General features: G+C 36.5%; 1 protein-coding gene across 2 annotated transcripts in view; it reads left to right on the forward strand.

The window, feature by feature from the left end:
- Meltrin (disintegrin and metalloproteinase domain-containing protein meltrin) overlaps positions 1–15469 on the forward strand; it is a 39703-nt gene that overhangs the window by 13995 nt on the left and 10239 nt on the right. Inside the window, exon 1 of one of the 2 annotated variants that reach the window (XM_086840736.1) lies at positions 8479–9846. The exons of the other annotated variant lie outside the window; for it this stretch is intronic. Within the exon in view, the coding sequence (XP_086696862.1) occupies positions 9792–9846 (55 nt within the window). The 5' untranslated portion in view covers positions 8479–9791. Of the gene's footprint in view, positions 1–8478; positions 9847–15469 lie in introns of those variants that run through there. 2 annotated transcript variants of the gene reach the window in all.

Consider the following 15469-nt stretch of genomic DNA (forward strand, 5'->3'; position numbering starts at 1 on the left):
ACTGGATTTTTCCTATACCAGACAACAGCTGTTGCCTTTGTGTGTCCTTGTGTCCCCTGTATGAAATGTAAAATGTTCTGAGAAGAATTCTAAGAAAACTATATATACCATTCGATATTTATGTTTATGCGGGTCCTTGTTTCGTGTCCGCAATTAATTTTCAACCAGATTCTGAGCTATCGATTGTGTCACAACAAAAAAACAAGAAACACGAGGGAACATCCTAAAGGGGCGTTAATTTATGCGTCCTTGAGGAGAGACCGCACCCTTTCGACTTGGAGGAAGGCGATAAGAGGCCCGATGCAGTTGCAAAGTTTATCTACCAGATACATTTTCGACGAATTTCTCGAGTGCAGCTCAAATTTGCTTTTCTCGTGTGTTGTAAGCCTTTAATGAGTGGTGTCCTTGCACAAGTTGCAACAGGAGGGTTTCATGTCCCTGACATGCCCCATATGACCCATTGTTCTTGTTACTTTCTTCGTTGTTTTCTTGCCTCGCAATTTGTTGTTGCCATTGACGTTGCAGGAAATTTCACCAATGAAGGTGGAGAGAAATTTGCATATAAGCGAGTTCTTTTCAAGGTGTGTTTCAGTGCAGTGAAAGAAATATATATTTATCTTTAGTTAAAGTAAATTATTTAATGCTATAGTTTATTAAAAAAAAGTGTTCAAGGCATCGATATATTTTATAACTTTCCTTGGGTAAATGTTGTGACTTTAGTTCAAGTTTTCTTTAGAATTTTTTTGCTTTGCATCTTAATTTTCCGCTGTGTGCCTTTTAAAAGTGGGTGTTGGGGCGTTGTCTGGGATATTTTAGTTTGGAAGTGTTTTCATTTGAGAAATTCTCAGCTTTTATTCGTTGCATTAAGCACAAGCTTGCAGCACTTACGCCCCCTGAGTTTATTACACTTTCCTGCCATGCGAATTCTTTCCTTTTAATTTCGTGTTATTTTTTATATCGTTTTTTGTGTGTTTATTTTTTTTTTCTGTGTCGCGCTTTTAATTTATTGCATTTCCAGTGGGAGGAAGGCAGGCAGTCGCGATGCCCACCCTCGTTACCCGTTTAATCTTGGTCTTTAATTAATGTTTCACTCCGCTCCTTGGCTCCTTGGCTCCTGCAGTCGGTCCTTCGCTCCGCTTGGGTTAATTAAAGTAAACGCATTGCTGTAATTAGCAATTATATGGCCGTAAATACAGAAACCCATCAACGCATCAGGGACTGGACAGACAGATGCCAAAGAGATCCGGCATTTCTTTTGTCCAGCTCCTGTTATGACAGATTCCATTGGAGTAAGCAATTAGTTGGACTTGACTTGACTTTCGCGATTTCAGGTCTTTTTTTTCAGTTTATTCCCTCTCTCTCTCTCTTGAAAAATTCAAAAAATAAATAAAATCAATTAAATTCGTTCAGTGAACCCGTTTCCGACCGCCTTTTTTGGAACTTGTCTGTCTGCCCGACCAACCGGATAAGCTCTAATGGATGTGGCTGTCCAAATTCATATTTTTTATGACGAAAATATGGCAAAATAAAAAAAAAATTCCAAGCCAACTCTATCGTGACAATTAATTGGCAAGAGTTGATTTTGATTTTCCTATAAACCTGAATGCGAATTTCGTTTGGCGTAAATTTCACAAATTTTCAGCTGCCATAAAACATTTATTTATTTATACTGTTTAATAGAGTGAGACGCAATGGATACCATATTGGTATCGCTTTTTGTGCCATAGTTTTATATTTATAGTAACTTAATGGGATATGGCCAAGTGTTGAATAAATTAAATGAAAAATGATTGCAAAAATCTGTATCGTTTTTTGAAGAAGTTCAAAGGAATGACGTCTCTGTGTCGGACTTGAAATCAATTATTTATCAGTTATGTTGATGCTTTTTACTTTCTTAGAGGTATAATATCATATTTAGTCAGTACTATATGTTATTTTGTGGAATTTTCTTTTTATAATAACACATCCCTTAAGTTTAATCACTTTTAACCACACTTTTAATTCAATTTCCATATATCTGTAAGGTTTACAATTTTTTGAAATGTACTTTCCGTTTGAATAATAAGCAGCCGCATATGATTAATCATTTTAAACCACATTCTTAATTTAATTTGCATAAAAATGCATCTCTACTATATCTTTATGGCATGTACACCTAAACCATTTTAAAGGTCAACCCGATTAAAGGCAGAAAACCTTCCATTCAACAGTTTTCTTGTTGTATTTTTTCTCGTCTTTGCATGTGGGCCTGAAAAGCACGCAAAAATAAATAACATCATTAAAATAAATTTGCTTTCATTTTTTTTTTTTTTTGAGGCCTGTTCTTTGCTTTAATATAAAGAGAATTGTTTGCTTTTTGTATTTCGGCAGCATGTATCTTTTTTCCCCATCCTATCTGTATCTTTTAGAGGGATGAATATATTCCTGGGAATGTTTCTGCTGCGATGTTTTTTGTTCTTGTTATTTTGCTTTAGGCAAAGTTAATTGGCAAAAATGTTGTGCTTCCCATTGGCGACCGCAAAACTCTCAACGACCTTGAAAAGTTGTTTGTCGTTTGGGTTGATGGGAGGAGTGTGGGGGTTTTGAGTTGCCATGAAAATTGCAAATGTGAAAGCCAAAGACCGCCCAAACTTGCCTCGACAAAAATGTTGAAACGAAACCACTTTTCCGCTATGCGATAAATGATATCGATTTCACTGAAAGCTAAACAACAAGAAAATGTGGGCATTAATTGCTTTGTGGTGACACAAGTGAGCTTTACTAAGCTTTATACTGAAAACAATAAATGAAAATTATAAAAAAAATAATAAGAATCAATAGAGAATTGCTGCTAGTTCCTTTTGTTTTATATATTGTATTATCCTACAAGTCTTAAGATATATATTAACGAAATATAAGAGTATTCTTTTAATATTTTTCCTTTAGTGATTTTCCCAACCCAACTACATTTATATCTCAACTTGTTTCTCACATTTGTTGTCTTTTGGATAAAATCCAAGGGGGGAAAACATGGAGAGAGCTGTTTGACTCCATTTGTATGATTTATTTGAAACGCGTGTGTGTCTCGATTTTGATGGATCTTGGGAAAGTTGCAGTTCGATGTACAGACTGCATTTTCCATTTTCCATGAGGCGGCGCCGCACCATAAGTGCTTATTAATCATAAGTGCAGTTGCCTGTCTGCCGCCTCTTAATCCTTTTCCTGAATGCTAATTTAATAATAATTTCCTTTCTTTGTTCATTTGCAGGTAAGCCATCATCATCACATAAAGCCGAACTTCCTGCTGGGAACAGAAGTATTAAAGTGACTCACAAAACCCAACACAGATGGTAATCGCCTTCTTGGCCTTTTGCCCTTTTATAATTTTACTATGGACTTTAAAAAGTTTTGCAAAATCTTGGGAATAAGTACTACAAGAGGAAATTTAGGTCAGGCAACGGGAACACACCCAAATTATAATGTCAGACAGAAGCAAACTACAACAACCCTTATCAGAAATATATAATCTGTTGTTTAGTCTGGCTTAGTCTATGTACAAGTAAAATTTATGAGCAGCTGAAAAAAATTATATGTAGACTTTTTAATGCTCTTTTGTGTAGGTTATTAAACTGAAACAAACAGTTTTTGCTACTTTTAATAGAACTAAAAGAATTTAAACAACTTATTTATATTCGGATTTCAATGAAAACAATTTATTTTTATAATTTAAAAGGAAATTCAATCCTTAAATAGTAGCTATACTCATTGAATATTTGAATTGAATAAAACCAAAAAGTATATAAAGTTTTGCTTCATAAAACCCAACCTTGGTAAGGGCAACTAAAAGCAGTTTGCAAAATGAAAATGGCCAAATTGTTTTCTGGCCTAAATTGAGTCGTCATCAGCATAATCATTGTTGCTTTCCTAGGTAATTTTGTGCCAGTTGTTGTGGTTGTTGCTGCACTTCTTGCCCGTCATTTCGCATTATTGCCTTTTGTTTTGGCCCAAACAGCTGTTAGTCATGATATGGCATATGGTTCTTATTTGTTTTTTATTTATTCCCCTTTCTCCACCTACACATATTAGCCATATATATTCAACGAACCAGTTCTAAGTAGAGAAGGTAGGAATATATATTATTTTTTTTGGGGTTTAACCATTTTTTGCCGTTTGCATAAATCTTATCTGTGAGTGCGAGTGCCAAATAAACCAAGTTTGACATGAGAAAAATCAATAAACAAGTGATGTACGCATATATGAATGTTCTGATGTATATAAGGCCGTCCTTCAGCTGACAAATATTTGCGAAATTGTCCTTTTTGAGTATCTCTTCTTTTTTTAGGATATTGAACTTTTGTAAGGAGGAACTTTTATGGATGAAAGTTTTGGCCTTGCGCTCAAGTTTTATATGAGTTCGTTGACTTTTCTTTTATACACTCAATAGAAGAAGCCATGAATAAACGTATAAGAAGACACTTGAGCATTAATTCTAATTCAAAACTTTTACAAACTTCTTGGTTTATGGCAGCATATACATATGAAATATTAAATATGATGGCCATATATCCTGCTACCTAGAAGTTTATAAAAGGTGCATTTCCACCAATTTAAATTGAAATTTGATTTAATAGTCATTAAAAATATCGCATTTGGTATAAAACTATTAATTTTTTAAGACATTAAAGGCATTGCAAACACTTTCCTTCCTTGAATATTGTAAATAATATAATATAACTTCGCTATCAGTTCCTAAAAAATGGCATAAGGTACCATTCTGGTTTATCAACTTTGACAAATTCGCCGGACCCAAATCTGGACGTGCTTTTACCAAAAATGGTCAAGGCCAAACCATGACTTAATGGCCAAAACTCGTTGGCCAAAATTTTAATGAACTGGAAATGTTTGACATGGCCAGAAATGGAGTGACATGCTCCACACCATAACTTGCTGGACAGCTCCTAGATGAATTCTTAATGTAAAACAATGTGAAGCATGATTAAAGTTGGAAACAATATTTTCCATTTAACTGAGAAAGTTTTCCTAGGCGAGAGTAAAAAAAAAAACAGAGGAATGATTCAATGTATGTGCTTAGTTTTCAAACTAGTTTTGGCACATAACTCAGTTTCTGGCCAAGGTTTCGGATGTGACCTAGTTCTGGGGCTGGTGACTTTGTCAGTGGCTGTGTGGCGAAAGTAATGGTAATTATTCCCTGTGGAAAATGAAAACCAAGGGGTAATTAACATGAAAGGCGGAACAGGAAGACCAGCATTAGCAACAAAAGGCGGAGAATTCACAGGACGATTGATCCAAAAGGACAATGGCCAAGTCCGCTTCTCTATGCAGTTTCCAATATGCAACCAAAACCAAACCCCTCTTTTTGTGTTTTGTGTTTTTGTTTTTTGTTCACTGAGAATTTTATTCTTTCTTCTTCCGCTTTTTTTATGCAAACAACAATTCCCTGTTCCCAGAGCCTCAGACAAAGGAAATTCCATGAAAGCGGGTGCGTTGTTCAAGGATCATTGACCACATAAAAATCCGTTAAGGCCACAGGAGAAAAAAAATAAAAAAAGAAGGAAACACCAAGCAATGCCAACCTTCTTGTCCCCTTGCATTTTATTCCCTTTTTTGGCCCGGCCAACGAGCAACTGCAATTGCTTGCCAATGTTGGCAATCAGCAGAAGTAGCCAGCTTTTGGTTTTGGTGCGGGCCAAGTTCTCTTATAAGAGAAGTAAACATATATACATTGCATATATGTGTTAGCTGCAAAGGGTCGGGTTGCCACAAAGTCCTACAATATAAACAAAGGGGGAGGGAAAGTGCAACTGCAGTCCAAAAATGGCCAGAACAATGTTTATGTGCACATTCTCTCTTCTCGCATTGTGCGTAAAGTTGCAGCTAAAAATGGTCAGAAGAGAGAAAAGTTACAGCCAAAGGGGGGAAAAATACCTATATACAGATGGGAAATACATGTAAAAGTGCTAGAAAATTCAGACCACAAAAATAGTTTGACCAAAGAGGAGTCTGTAATAGGAATTTGTTGTTCAGGTTGATAGAATTTGTTTATGATTTTAGTTTTAAATTGTTAAAACTATGACAACATCAATATTTTTGCTATATAGTTTAGTAGAGTATATACAAATTTTAAGGAAAATCTGTATTAAAACCGGATTTTAATTAAGTTTTATAGAGATAAATAAATTAAAATAAGTTCCATTTATTTTTAGAAAGAAAATCATTATTACACCTTTATAAAACTGTATCTTTACTTATTTTGTATATATTTATCTCCTACTATTTCTTGTTTAAAAGAAACCCCACATAACTTATACTTAATCAACCAAATATTTACAATGTTATTGGTTTATTTATCTATCATAAATTGTTTATTGGCAGCTTTGTGCTAAGAGTGCCAGGCATTGATTATTACTAGAAATGTTCTTCTGACTTGGCTCAATGACTTCCCAATGTTTATTGGCTATAAATAGACCAAACAAATCTTAAAATTTGATTATCTATATCTGTTCCTCTTCAAGTGAGATGTTGCCAAAGACTTTGGGAAATGTTGCTGCAACTTGAAATTAATGCTAAAGGGCGAAGGATGGGAGGGCTGTCATTCGGTTTGGCGTCAGCTGATATAAATCAATCCGGCAGCTGGTCATTGTTGTTTGCATACAAACACTGCACAATATATATATTGTTCACTTGCGAAACAGCACAATTGAGATTTATTTCAGCAATCAGTCTGTCAGTCAGTCGGTCAGCAACATCATCATCATGATCGGCAAGCGTCATTATAGTCGCAAAGTAGTCGGAGATTTTATTTAATCACTGGATTTCCTATATACTCCGCACTTCATCTACATCTGGCGACAGCCATAGATGTTGTAAATCTCACAGATGCTTTATGAAAATGAGATAAGGATTGAGTCTAAACTAGACAAAGGGGTGTAACCAGGAAGCAAAGTGTTTTACTTATATAGAAAACGTTTTTTTTTTATTATTTGAAAACAAAGAAAATCATACTAGGTAAGCTAAAGACTTAATTTATCATTTTAGAATGAAGCAATCAATATTTCATAGTATATTGTCAATCTAGTTTCTTGATATAAACAAAAAACCAACTCCCTAGTAATCCAGTTTTTGTGTAAACATTCAACAAGTCGTATACAAAGAATAATTAATAGAATATATACAACTATCTTTGTTTACGGAACTTTTTATCTACATTTCCAAAGCCATTCAAGAAGGTATCTTCAATGGATTTAGAGATATCTATTCCCCTACCTTAAAGGCAAACCTTACAACTGTTGATTTAGTATCGTATTCCAATTACGGTAAAGTTAAGTTTCCACCGACTTGTTGACCTTTTTATCCGTCTACCGACCATTTCTCTGTGCATTTTATGATTTAATGACGGTGCCAAAGACCGGTGGGTGATATCTGCGCAATTGCCAACAAGTTGCACTCCGTTATTATTATTATTATTTCCTTTTTTGGTGTTATCAGCAAGAAATACCTGCGTCAGGTTGTTGCCTTTTTTATGAGCCAGAGCTGTGGCATAAAACAACACAGACCCGATAATAAAGTTGACAATTTTAATGCCCAAGTAAACAACAGAGCTTGGTGAGGGTGAATGTTGGGTTTGGAAGAGGTATGGTTTTGAGAGACCAGCAAATATTGAAATCCTTTGGATGGATTTGTGCAGGAACCTATTGGCTGTACCTGGTTGCTGATGAGAATCAACCACAGCGGGTGTGAAATTTAACGGATTAGCTAGATGTGTCTATCTACCTGAATTTGATGTCCTTTTCTCATCTTACACTTTACAAAATACAAAAGAAAACTAAACTTTAGAGAATAAAACTGAATGTTTCACCTTTTCCTGAGTGTATATCGATTCCCGAGTATTCACTGCACTTGTGTCGGTGGGTTTTCCCCTAGATAATCTTGAGGCAGAAGCATATGCCATGCTGTGCAAAGTCACAAAGGGAATTTTAAGCCATGGGTGGTCCCTCACCTTCGCAGACACTTGCCAAATCTCTGTTGAATTTAGAAGAAGTGTGTGCCTTCGGGGGTGTTTGCCCCTGTGTGCTAACTGCCACCCTACAGAGCTCCGGGTGTTAATTGCCCAGATCCTTGACCTTGGTCCAGCTAAAGCGTAGCAGGGGAAGGATAAAAGAATGGAGGTCCTTGTCATTGAAGTGTCTCGAATGAATTCCACTGTGCTCGTTGTGCTGCACTCGAAATGTAAACGCTAAATCGTTGCTTTGTTTTCACTTGCCGTTGCACATGGCCAGTGTTGACCTGGCCAGAAATGGTTTTGACCACCTGGCGTTCTTTTGTCTGACCCTGTCAGATGGCAGGTGCAAGAACCGTAAGACTCATGATCTTTATCCAAATCATAGAGAAAATGCCTTCATGATTTTGCACAATGCAGATTATTGCATTGATCAGAGTTTATTTATGTATCTGGGGAAGTTTTCCTCGCTTGGGGGGAGGTTTTCACATAAAGAAGGGAGGGTGTAACTGATTTATACCAGTGATGTGCGGAAATAAATGCATTGCAGATGATTGACAACCGAAGGTAAACCGATGACTGACTCAATGAAAAGTAAACAGGACAAAGGATCACAAAAATGCAGGCATGCAAGTAAATCAATGAAAAGCATAAACATTATACTACAAAAGAATACTACAAGGTCTATTGCCTGTCTCTTTTTTTATATATTTAAAAATTCACAATTTATAAAACCCATTCAGTAAATAGTATTATTATTTAAAAGCACGTTTTAATGGCCCATGAAAATCCCAATGTTCTGTTTTGTTATACACAAATAATTAGGTTACAAAACAAATGCTACATAGAATTATAACACTACAATACACATTTATTTATTGTATTAAAATTTGGTTAAACAATTGTCACGTTTTCAGCAAATAAGCACATAATGAGCGTGAATTTTTCTGCTCGTTTGAACTTTGAAAATATTGAACATGTAATCAATTTCCACAATAAATTCCCTGCAATAAAAGGTAATTGTTACGCAATTCAATTTCCTATTTCTATTAATCAAGATCGACCCCTTAACCCACTAAACACCAAATGTAAGCAACAGTACAGTGGCGTACATAGGAATAAGGTCACGGCTGTTTAGCGTGCATCTTCAGCGATTCCTTGAGACGTTGCAGCGGCCTGTCAGCAAGTACAGAAGTATTGATTTATATAAATGGCCGTCTCGAGAGCATAATTTATGCACAACGCCAGCCAAATCCTGTCAGCAATTAATTTCCGCCAAATGAGGGGGAGACACAAGACAGGAAAAAAGTGAAAAATACAAAACAAACTGCATTGAAAGTGCAACAAAAATAAAACAGACTGCCTGGGAGTGGAGCCTGGGGTCTTCTGATATTATTTATAGAAAGTAAATTTGGGATAAAAGAGATCGAGCATTTCCTTTGTACACTCCCAAGATCTTCTATTCAGATGTCTTGGTATTTTATGGCAGATCAGTGTCCATTTTATGGCCTTCTAATGAAGGGATCTTCTTCCCTGAATAATGAAGTTGAAATCCCCTTTGACTGGCAGGTGCCCAGTTTGCTTAAACTGGACCTCACACAGTCTCCAAAGAACTAAAGAAACTGAAAGTCATGGGTAAATGATTGGGAATAAAAAGGGCTCCTAGCTCCACCTTCACCTTTGTTTAATTTTGATCGGATACGAGGTCTAGAGTTACCTGTCTGGCGCCTTCCTCTTTTTCTGTTTTCCCAAATCTGACAGGGGAGATGTTGAGATCGAGAAAGGGGAACTGAGAATGGAGAATCCTTCCACATGCAGAGAAAAACTTTATATAATTCTAAAAACAATTTGTAAGTATTTAATACTTGAAAATGTATAAATATGTATACTTAACAATTCATGTTTCCTATTCCATAAGCCTTAAAAAAGTCTCTAGGGAATTATAGGCACAAGAAAACACTTAATGTTCCTATTTTTCTATAAAATTAAAACGGATTTTAATTTGTAAAATGAACTCTAAGCATACTTAATTTCCTCAAGTGCATAATTCAGCTATAGGCCAAGCCCAGTGCTTCTTCTCCGGTCGCTTGTCAGTTGCTCAAGTGCTTTTCACGCCCCGGAATGGAAAGCCGGCAATGGGATATGGAATAAAATGGAATAAAACCAACTTGAACAAAGCGGCTTTTGTGGCCTGCCCTGGGTTCCCCCCAACATGCATCCGCCAACCTCATCCTCATCCTCATCCTCATCACCATCCCCATCGTCATCCCCATCCTCTGGCTTGATTCTCCCGGACCTCCTTTGTCCTTTTCCCGAGTCGCGCACTCAAGTTACAATTTGATTTCTGATTCCGTTTGCCGCTGATGTTGCCCTCTTGGTCGTGTCTGCAGTTGCTTGTTTTCATTTCGTTTCGTTTGGTTTTGGCTTTGGTTTCGTGCCCTGACCAAAATTTTTATTTATACTCAAGTAGTTGGGGGTGTAGAGTGTGTGGAGCCGAGGGCAGCTTATAAATAATTCAGCCGATGCCCTTACCATACAATACTCTATATGCAAGCCCCAGGAGCTACTAGCTGCAGGCCAAAACCCGAATGAATATAGCCACCTGAAGTCCGAATTGAACTCTGACAGGAGTCAGATGTATGTTGCACCAAGGAAAAATGGTTATAAAATAATAAATTATGAATAATATAAAAAGGAAATCAAGTTAATCTTAGTGACTACAATAAAATACTAGCAGCATCTAGAGAATAATTCGAAAGTCTGTTTATTATGCTGAAAATGTTCTTGTAGTTATTATAATACTTCATTATTTTTCTCCAAGTGCATTAATATATAAAAAAAAATGCATAGGAAGCCGCCTGTCTCGTCCATGTCTCGCTGGGTTTCTCACCTGCCCTGAAATCCATCAGGTGAGACGTGAGAATCATGCCAAGATTATGCTATAAAAGAAGGCTAAAAGAACCTAAAGCAAACGAATTGATTCATATTTATTTTTATAATTTTGAGATATATTTCAACTAGACTTTTTAAAGGAACCCTTACTCCATCGATGCTTATTTCCGGTTTCAAAGCTCTGAGCTGCACTTGCGCAGTTTTTTTTAACCCAGATTCATTCAATGTTCGTGTCCGGATTTTGGATTGCGTGGCTTGTTGCATTTGTTGACTGGGCATAGAATAACGCGGCCTTTTTGTCAGGTAAAAATTAAGGTGAAAGGCGTTTTGCCAGCTACTGTAGAGAGAGATTTACTTTCGGATTTGGCTCATTTGGTAGATGGGTGGATAAGCGATGATTTGTATTCATAAAGAGCTGCTCAGCGGGTGTGCTTGATGGTTCAATTGTCTCGTTTAGATGGTGAGCTCAAGATATACTATACTTAATGTGTTGAAAGCTTAAAACTTTTGGATGAAGATGATTTTATGCCTTTTTAAAACACACTCTTGGGAATACAAGTATCTTGGTTTTGAGATAAGAAACAAATTCAATTTCATGCTGAATTTTATTGCTGTTTTTATGACATTCAAATCGATTTGTTGGGTGATTTATAAGAAACAAACTTAAATTTATATGGTAAGAAAACAAGAATGTTTCCTGATTTAAAATGTATATTTTAATGACATTTCTATAGATTTCTAAAGATTCTTCGAATTGCTTAGTTTAAAAATGTAAGAATACCTATTAAATTCTGGTCAAGTTTTATATAACTTAAATCGATTTTCTAAGATTTATTTACTAAAGAAATAGAATAGAAATGCATTTCCTTTTCCCATAAACATGTCTATACAATCCATATAAATAATTTGAATTTCCTTTTTTAAAAGTTTTCTCTAAATACTCTTCCATTAATGCCTGGGCAAAATGTTTTCAATTTGAAACCCCTCTCTTTTTAAAAACTCAAAACAATTTAATTAAATTGTGAAGATGTGTGTGTATGATTGTGGTATAGTCTTGCCTTCAATTGAGTTTGTCGGAGGGAGGTTTTGTTTTGAATTTCTCCTACATTTAATTTCGTTTTGTGCAGCAACGAAATAAAAAACAATTGAATTTTTTCTTTATTATTCAATTATACTCAAGCGGAGGCAGTTAACTCATTTTTGTTGAGGGGGCACAAAGGGAAAGACTTACGTATGCATTTCCAATTTGTATTCTACTGCATTGCTAGGCCCCACAAAAAAAAAACAAAACTTAAAGCCAAGTTCCAGGCCCAAAACCGACTCCCAAATCCGTAACCCCCAATCGACGTCATCGTCTCCTCGCCTTGTTTATCAATTAGGCAAGAGGCACACATGCAGTTCGGTTCGATTGGATTCGATTTTCGTTTTGGTAGAGGAATGCATTTTCCATTTTCCTTTACCGAAAAATATGTGTGTGTAGGAAAACTCCGCCCTTTTCAGCAGCACTAATCTGTTTATTGCAGCGAGATTCTATTAATATTTTTTCCCTTCGGGTCGCTGAGTTAAAGTGTTGGAAGTTTTATGATCAGAGCCCAAATGGAAACTTTGTCCAAATTGACTTTGGCATATCGCTTGCTCATAATTTAGAATATTTAAAATGCTTCTGGCTATGATTGAAGAATGCAATCAACCGACGGCCACTTGAGAAGGTTTCACATTTTTCATCATTCAAATGGATGGATTCTATTTCCATTTCAATGTGAAGTTCATTGTAAAGTACAATATGCAATATATCCCATTGGATTCATTTGGCGGGAGGGAATTTCATATTTTAATGGCTCGCCAGCAGTTATTAATAAATTTTTGTATTGCCTCCGTTGATTGTTATATGGAAATGGTTTTTATCCAGCGAGGGTGACAGTGGGGAAATTTCATTTATTAGCTGTAGGGGGACCCCTTGGTGGGTGACAAGTGACAAATGCAGGGAAGATATAAAATTAAATGTGTGAGCCGAAATAAAAATCAGTTTGAAGCCTGTGGGTTTTTCTTTCTTTGTATTTAGCCCCCTGTTGAACATTCAAACAAACAAACCCCGTGGGCAAGTCCAAACAAACACTGTTTATGGCACCCATGCCGCCACATCCTTGCCAGCATCCACTTCATCATCATCATCATCGTCATCATCATCTGCATTGACATATGGGAACATCAAAGTACGCGACGACATCAGTTCGTCAAAAAATACAGAAGAGAAGAGACGCGCGGCTTCGGGTTCTAATTTGTTCCTTATTGCAGTCTGCAGAATCCATCATCACTCCATGACCCGCGCGATGATGGACAGACAGACGACGACCCCGTTTACCCTCGATTCGGAAATCCTACCATATGTATGCCTCCGGCTCAAGACGCCGACTTGACTTGGTTTCAGCCTGCAATAATTTCCCCTTTAGTTGGGAAATGCAGTGAGAAAAAAACGTCAAAAGTTCAGGATATAGGAGCCTTACAAAATGTCCCTGAAGTAGTAGAAAGAGTAGAGGATAGCTCTATCTTACAATTCCCAACATGTTTTAGAACTAATTCAAATAATATAAAAGCATTCATACCACTGAGTTAACAATTCTTGTTCTTTTGTTGTATTCTTTAAAATGTAAAGTTGTAATTACTAAATTTATAAACTGAATTTGTCCCAGTGTAATATACGATAATTTCCCGTTGTTCAGCGTTATCAATGTGTGGGTGCTTGTGTTATGTTCTAGTTTTAATGAGTTTCCACTCGACGGAGTATTTCAGGACAATAGTCCTTGAGGCGCCTGCTGGCGCCAGTTGCCCAACAATCTGTTGTTGTGTCCTGGATTCTTGGATTGCCAGCAGACATGCATCCTTGTGCATCCTTTATCGCTGATTTTTGCAGCTGCTTATCAGCCGGGAAATTTGACACCTACTTGGCACAATCGTGTTTACAACTTAAGGTTCTTTCTTGAAATAAAGTTCCGCGGAAAAGAGGCACACATGGGCGGGAAAAACTTATTGAAGCACGGAAAAAGGCCTGGCTGGCAGAGCGACTCATTAGTCATTTCATCCAATCAATCACTCAAGTTTGCTGTGGGTTAATTGTTTTCCGTAAACAATAAGCCAGAAACACCACGACCAAGCCCCCCATTTGCACATGGAGAACAGAGGAGTCCAACAGATGGGTGAAGGAAAAATTTGGGTTGATGGGAATTTTCATTAGTTCGAGACAGTCATTAGCTCGATTTATGATGTCTCACCCATTAAGTAGTTTTTCCACACTCACATCCCCTTTCGGAAATTCGAAAATTAAATTCCCCTCCTTATACTAGCATAGGAATTTCATTTAATTTTCCATTTTTGCTTGGAAAACCTCTAAATACACAACATATACCAGCCAGGCGTAAATAAGTGTGTGCAAAAACACAAGATTGTTTACTTTTCGGTTATTAAATAAATCCATCAATCTTAGTTGCCAAATTAGTACCTGATACCTTTATGGTTCTATGGAATGCGGAGCCCACCTTGTTCTATATATTTTATTGCACGTGATCCATCAATTAGCTATATATAGTAAGGTGAGCATTAATGCCCCCTACATTTTAGGCTTTCACTTTGGTTCTTTCTCCAAATAAAGCCCCTCTGTTATTATGTTATTTATAATCTACACGTGTTGGTCACCTAATAAATGGGTTAAAGGCAATACGTATTTGCTTTCATGTTGGAGATTTAAGTAATAAATTATTAATAATTTAATCTGCCTCCTTTGTTGGCTTAGCTTCCTTTTTGATCAAATGGAGAATAAATCCAGGTCGATAAATCGCTTGAGGCATTCACTTCCTTGCTGTTTTCGCAAGAACTCAAAAAGAAGCCTCCTGTATTCCCCAAAGAGACAGCTGCCAGAAAGGAGGAGAAATCAGCTTTACAACAAAAGCAGAGCAAAAGTACAAGGAAAAATGTAAAAGCAAAAAACCATATTTTTTATATATAACACACTCTCTCTCTGAACAACTTGGCGGCCTCTTCATGATTTTGCGTTAAACGGCGGCTGTGGTACAAAAATAAATACAACAGAATCTCTGTGTTTTTATTTTGTTTTATGTTTTACTCTTTTAGTATTTTGTGACGCGTTGCTTGGTGTAAAACAAAAAGCCCTGACGCGTGTGACATTTGGCGCTGGAGAGTGACTTTTGAGCAAGAGTTTCTCGGTCGCAAAAAAATAATGGAAAAAGGGGAGAAGCTGGAAAACTGAAATGCCTTTTCGAGGGAGAAAAACACAGGGAGTTTTTACTGGGGGGCTGTTCGGGTTTATTGTTTTCTCGTGTTGGCCGCAGGATTGGAGTGATTGTGCCTCCGAGGTCTGCGTGTCCACTTTTCCACTTGTACAGCAACACAATTGGGGTTAAGATAATAAGTTCACATAGTAAAATGCCTAAAAATGGTCACTGTATATTAATTTATGATTTAAAAACATATAAAGGATATTTTTCTTTTCGATAGTTTTTATTTAAAGAAGTTTAGATTTATAATTTTGACTTAATAATGTTTATACTTGTTACAGAAACTATTGAG

This window comes from Drosophila serrata, unplaced genomic scaffold (genome assembly GCF_035046125.1).
Source record: "Drosophila serrata isolate PLE 108 unplaced genomic scaffold, ASM3504612v1 contig_382, whole genome shotgun sequence".
Lineage (NCBI taxonomy): Eukaryota > Metazoa > Arthropoda > Insecta > Diptera > Drosophilidae > Drosophila > Drosophila serrata.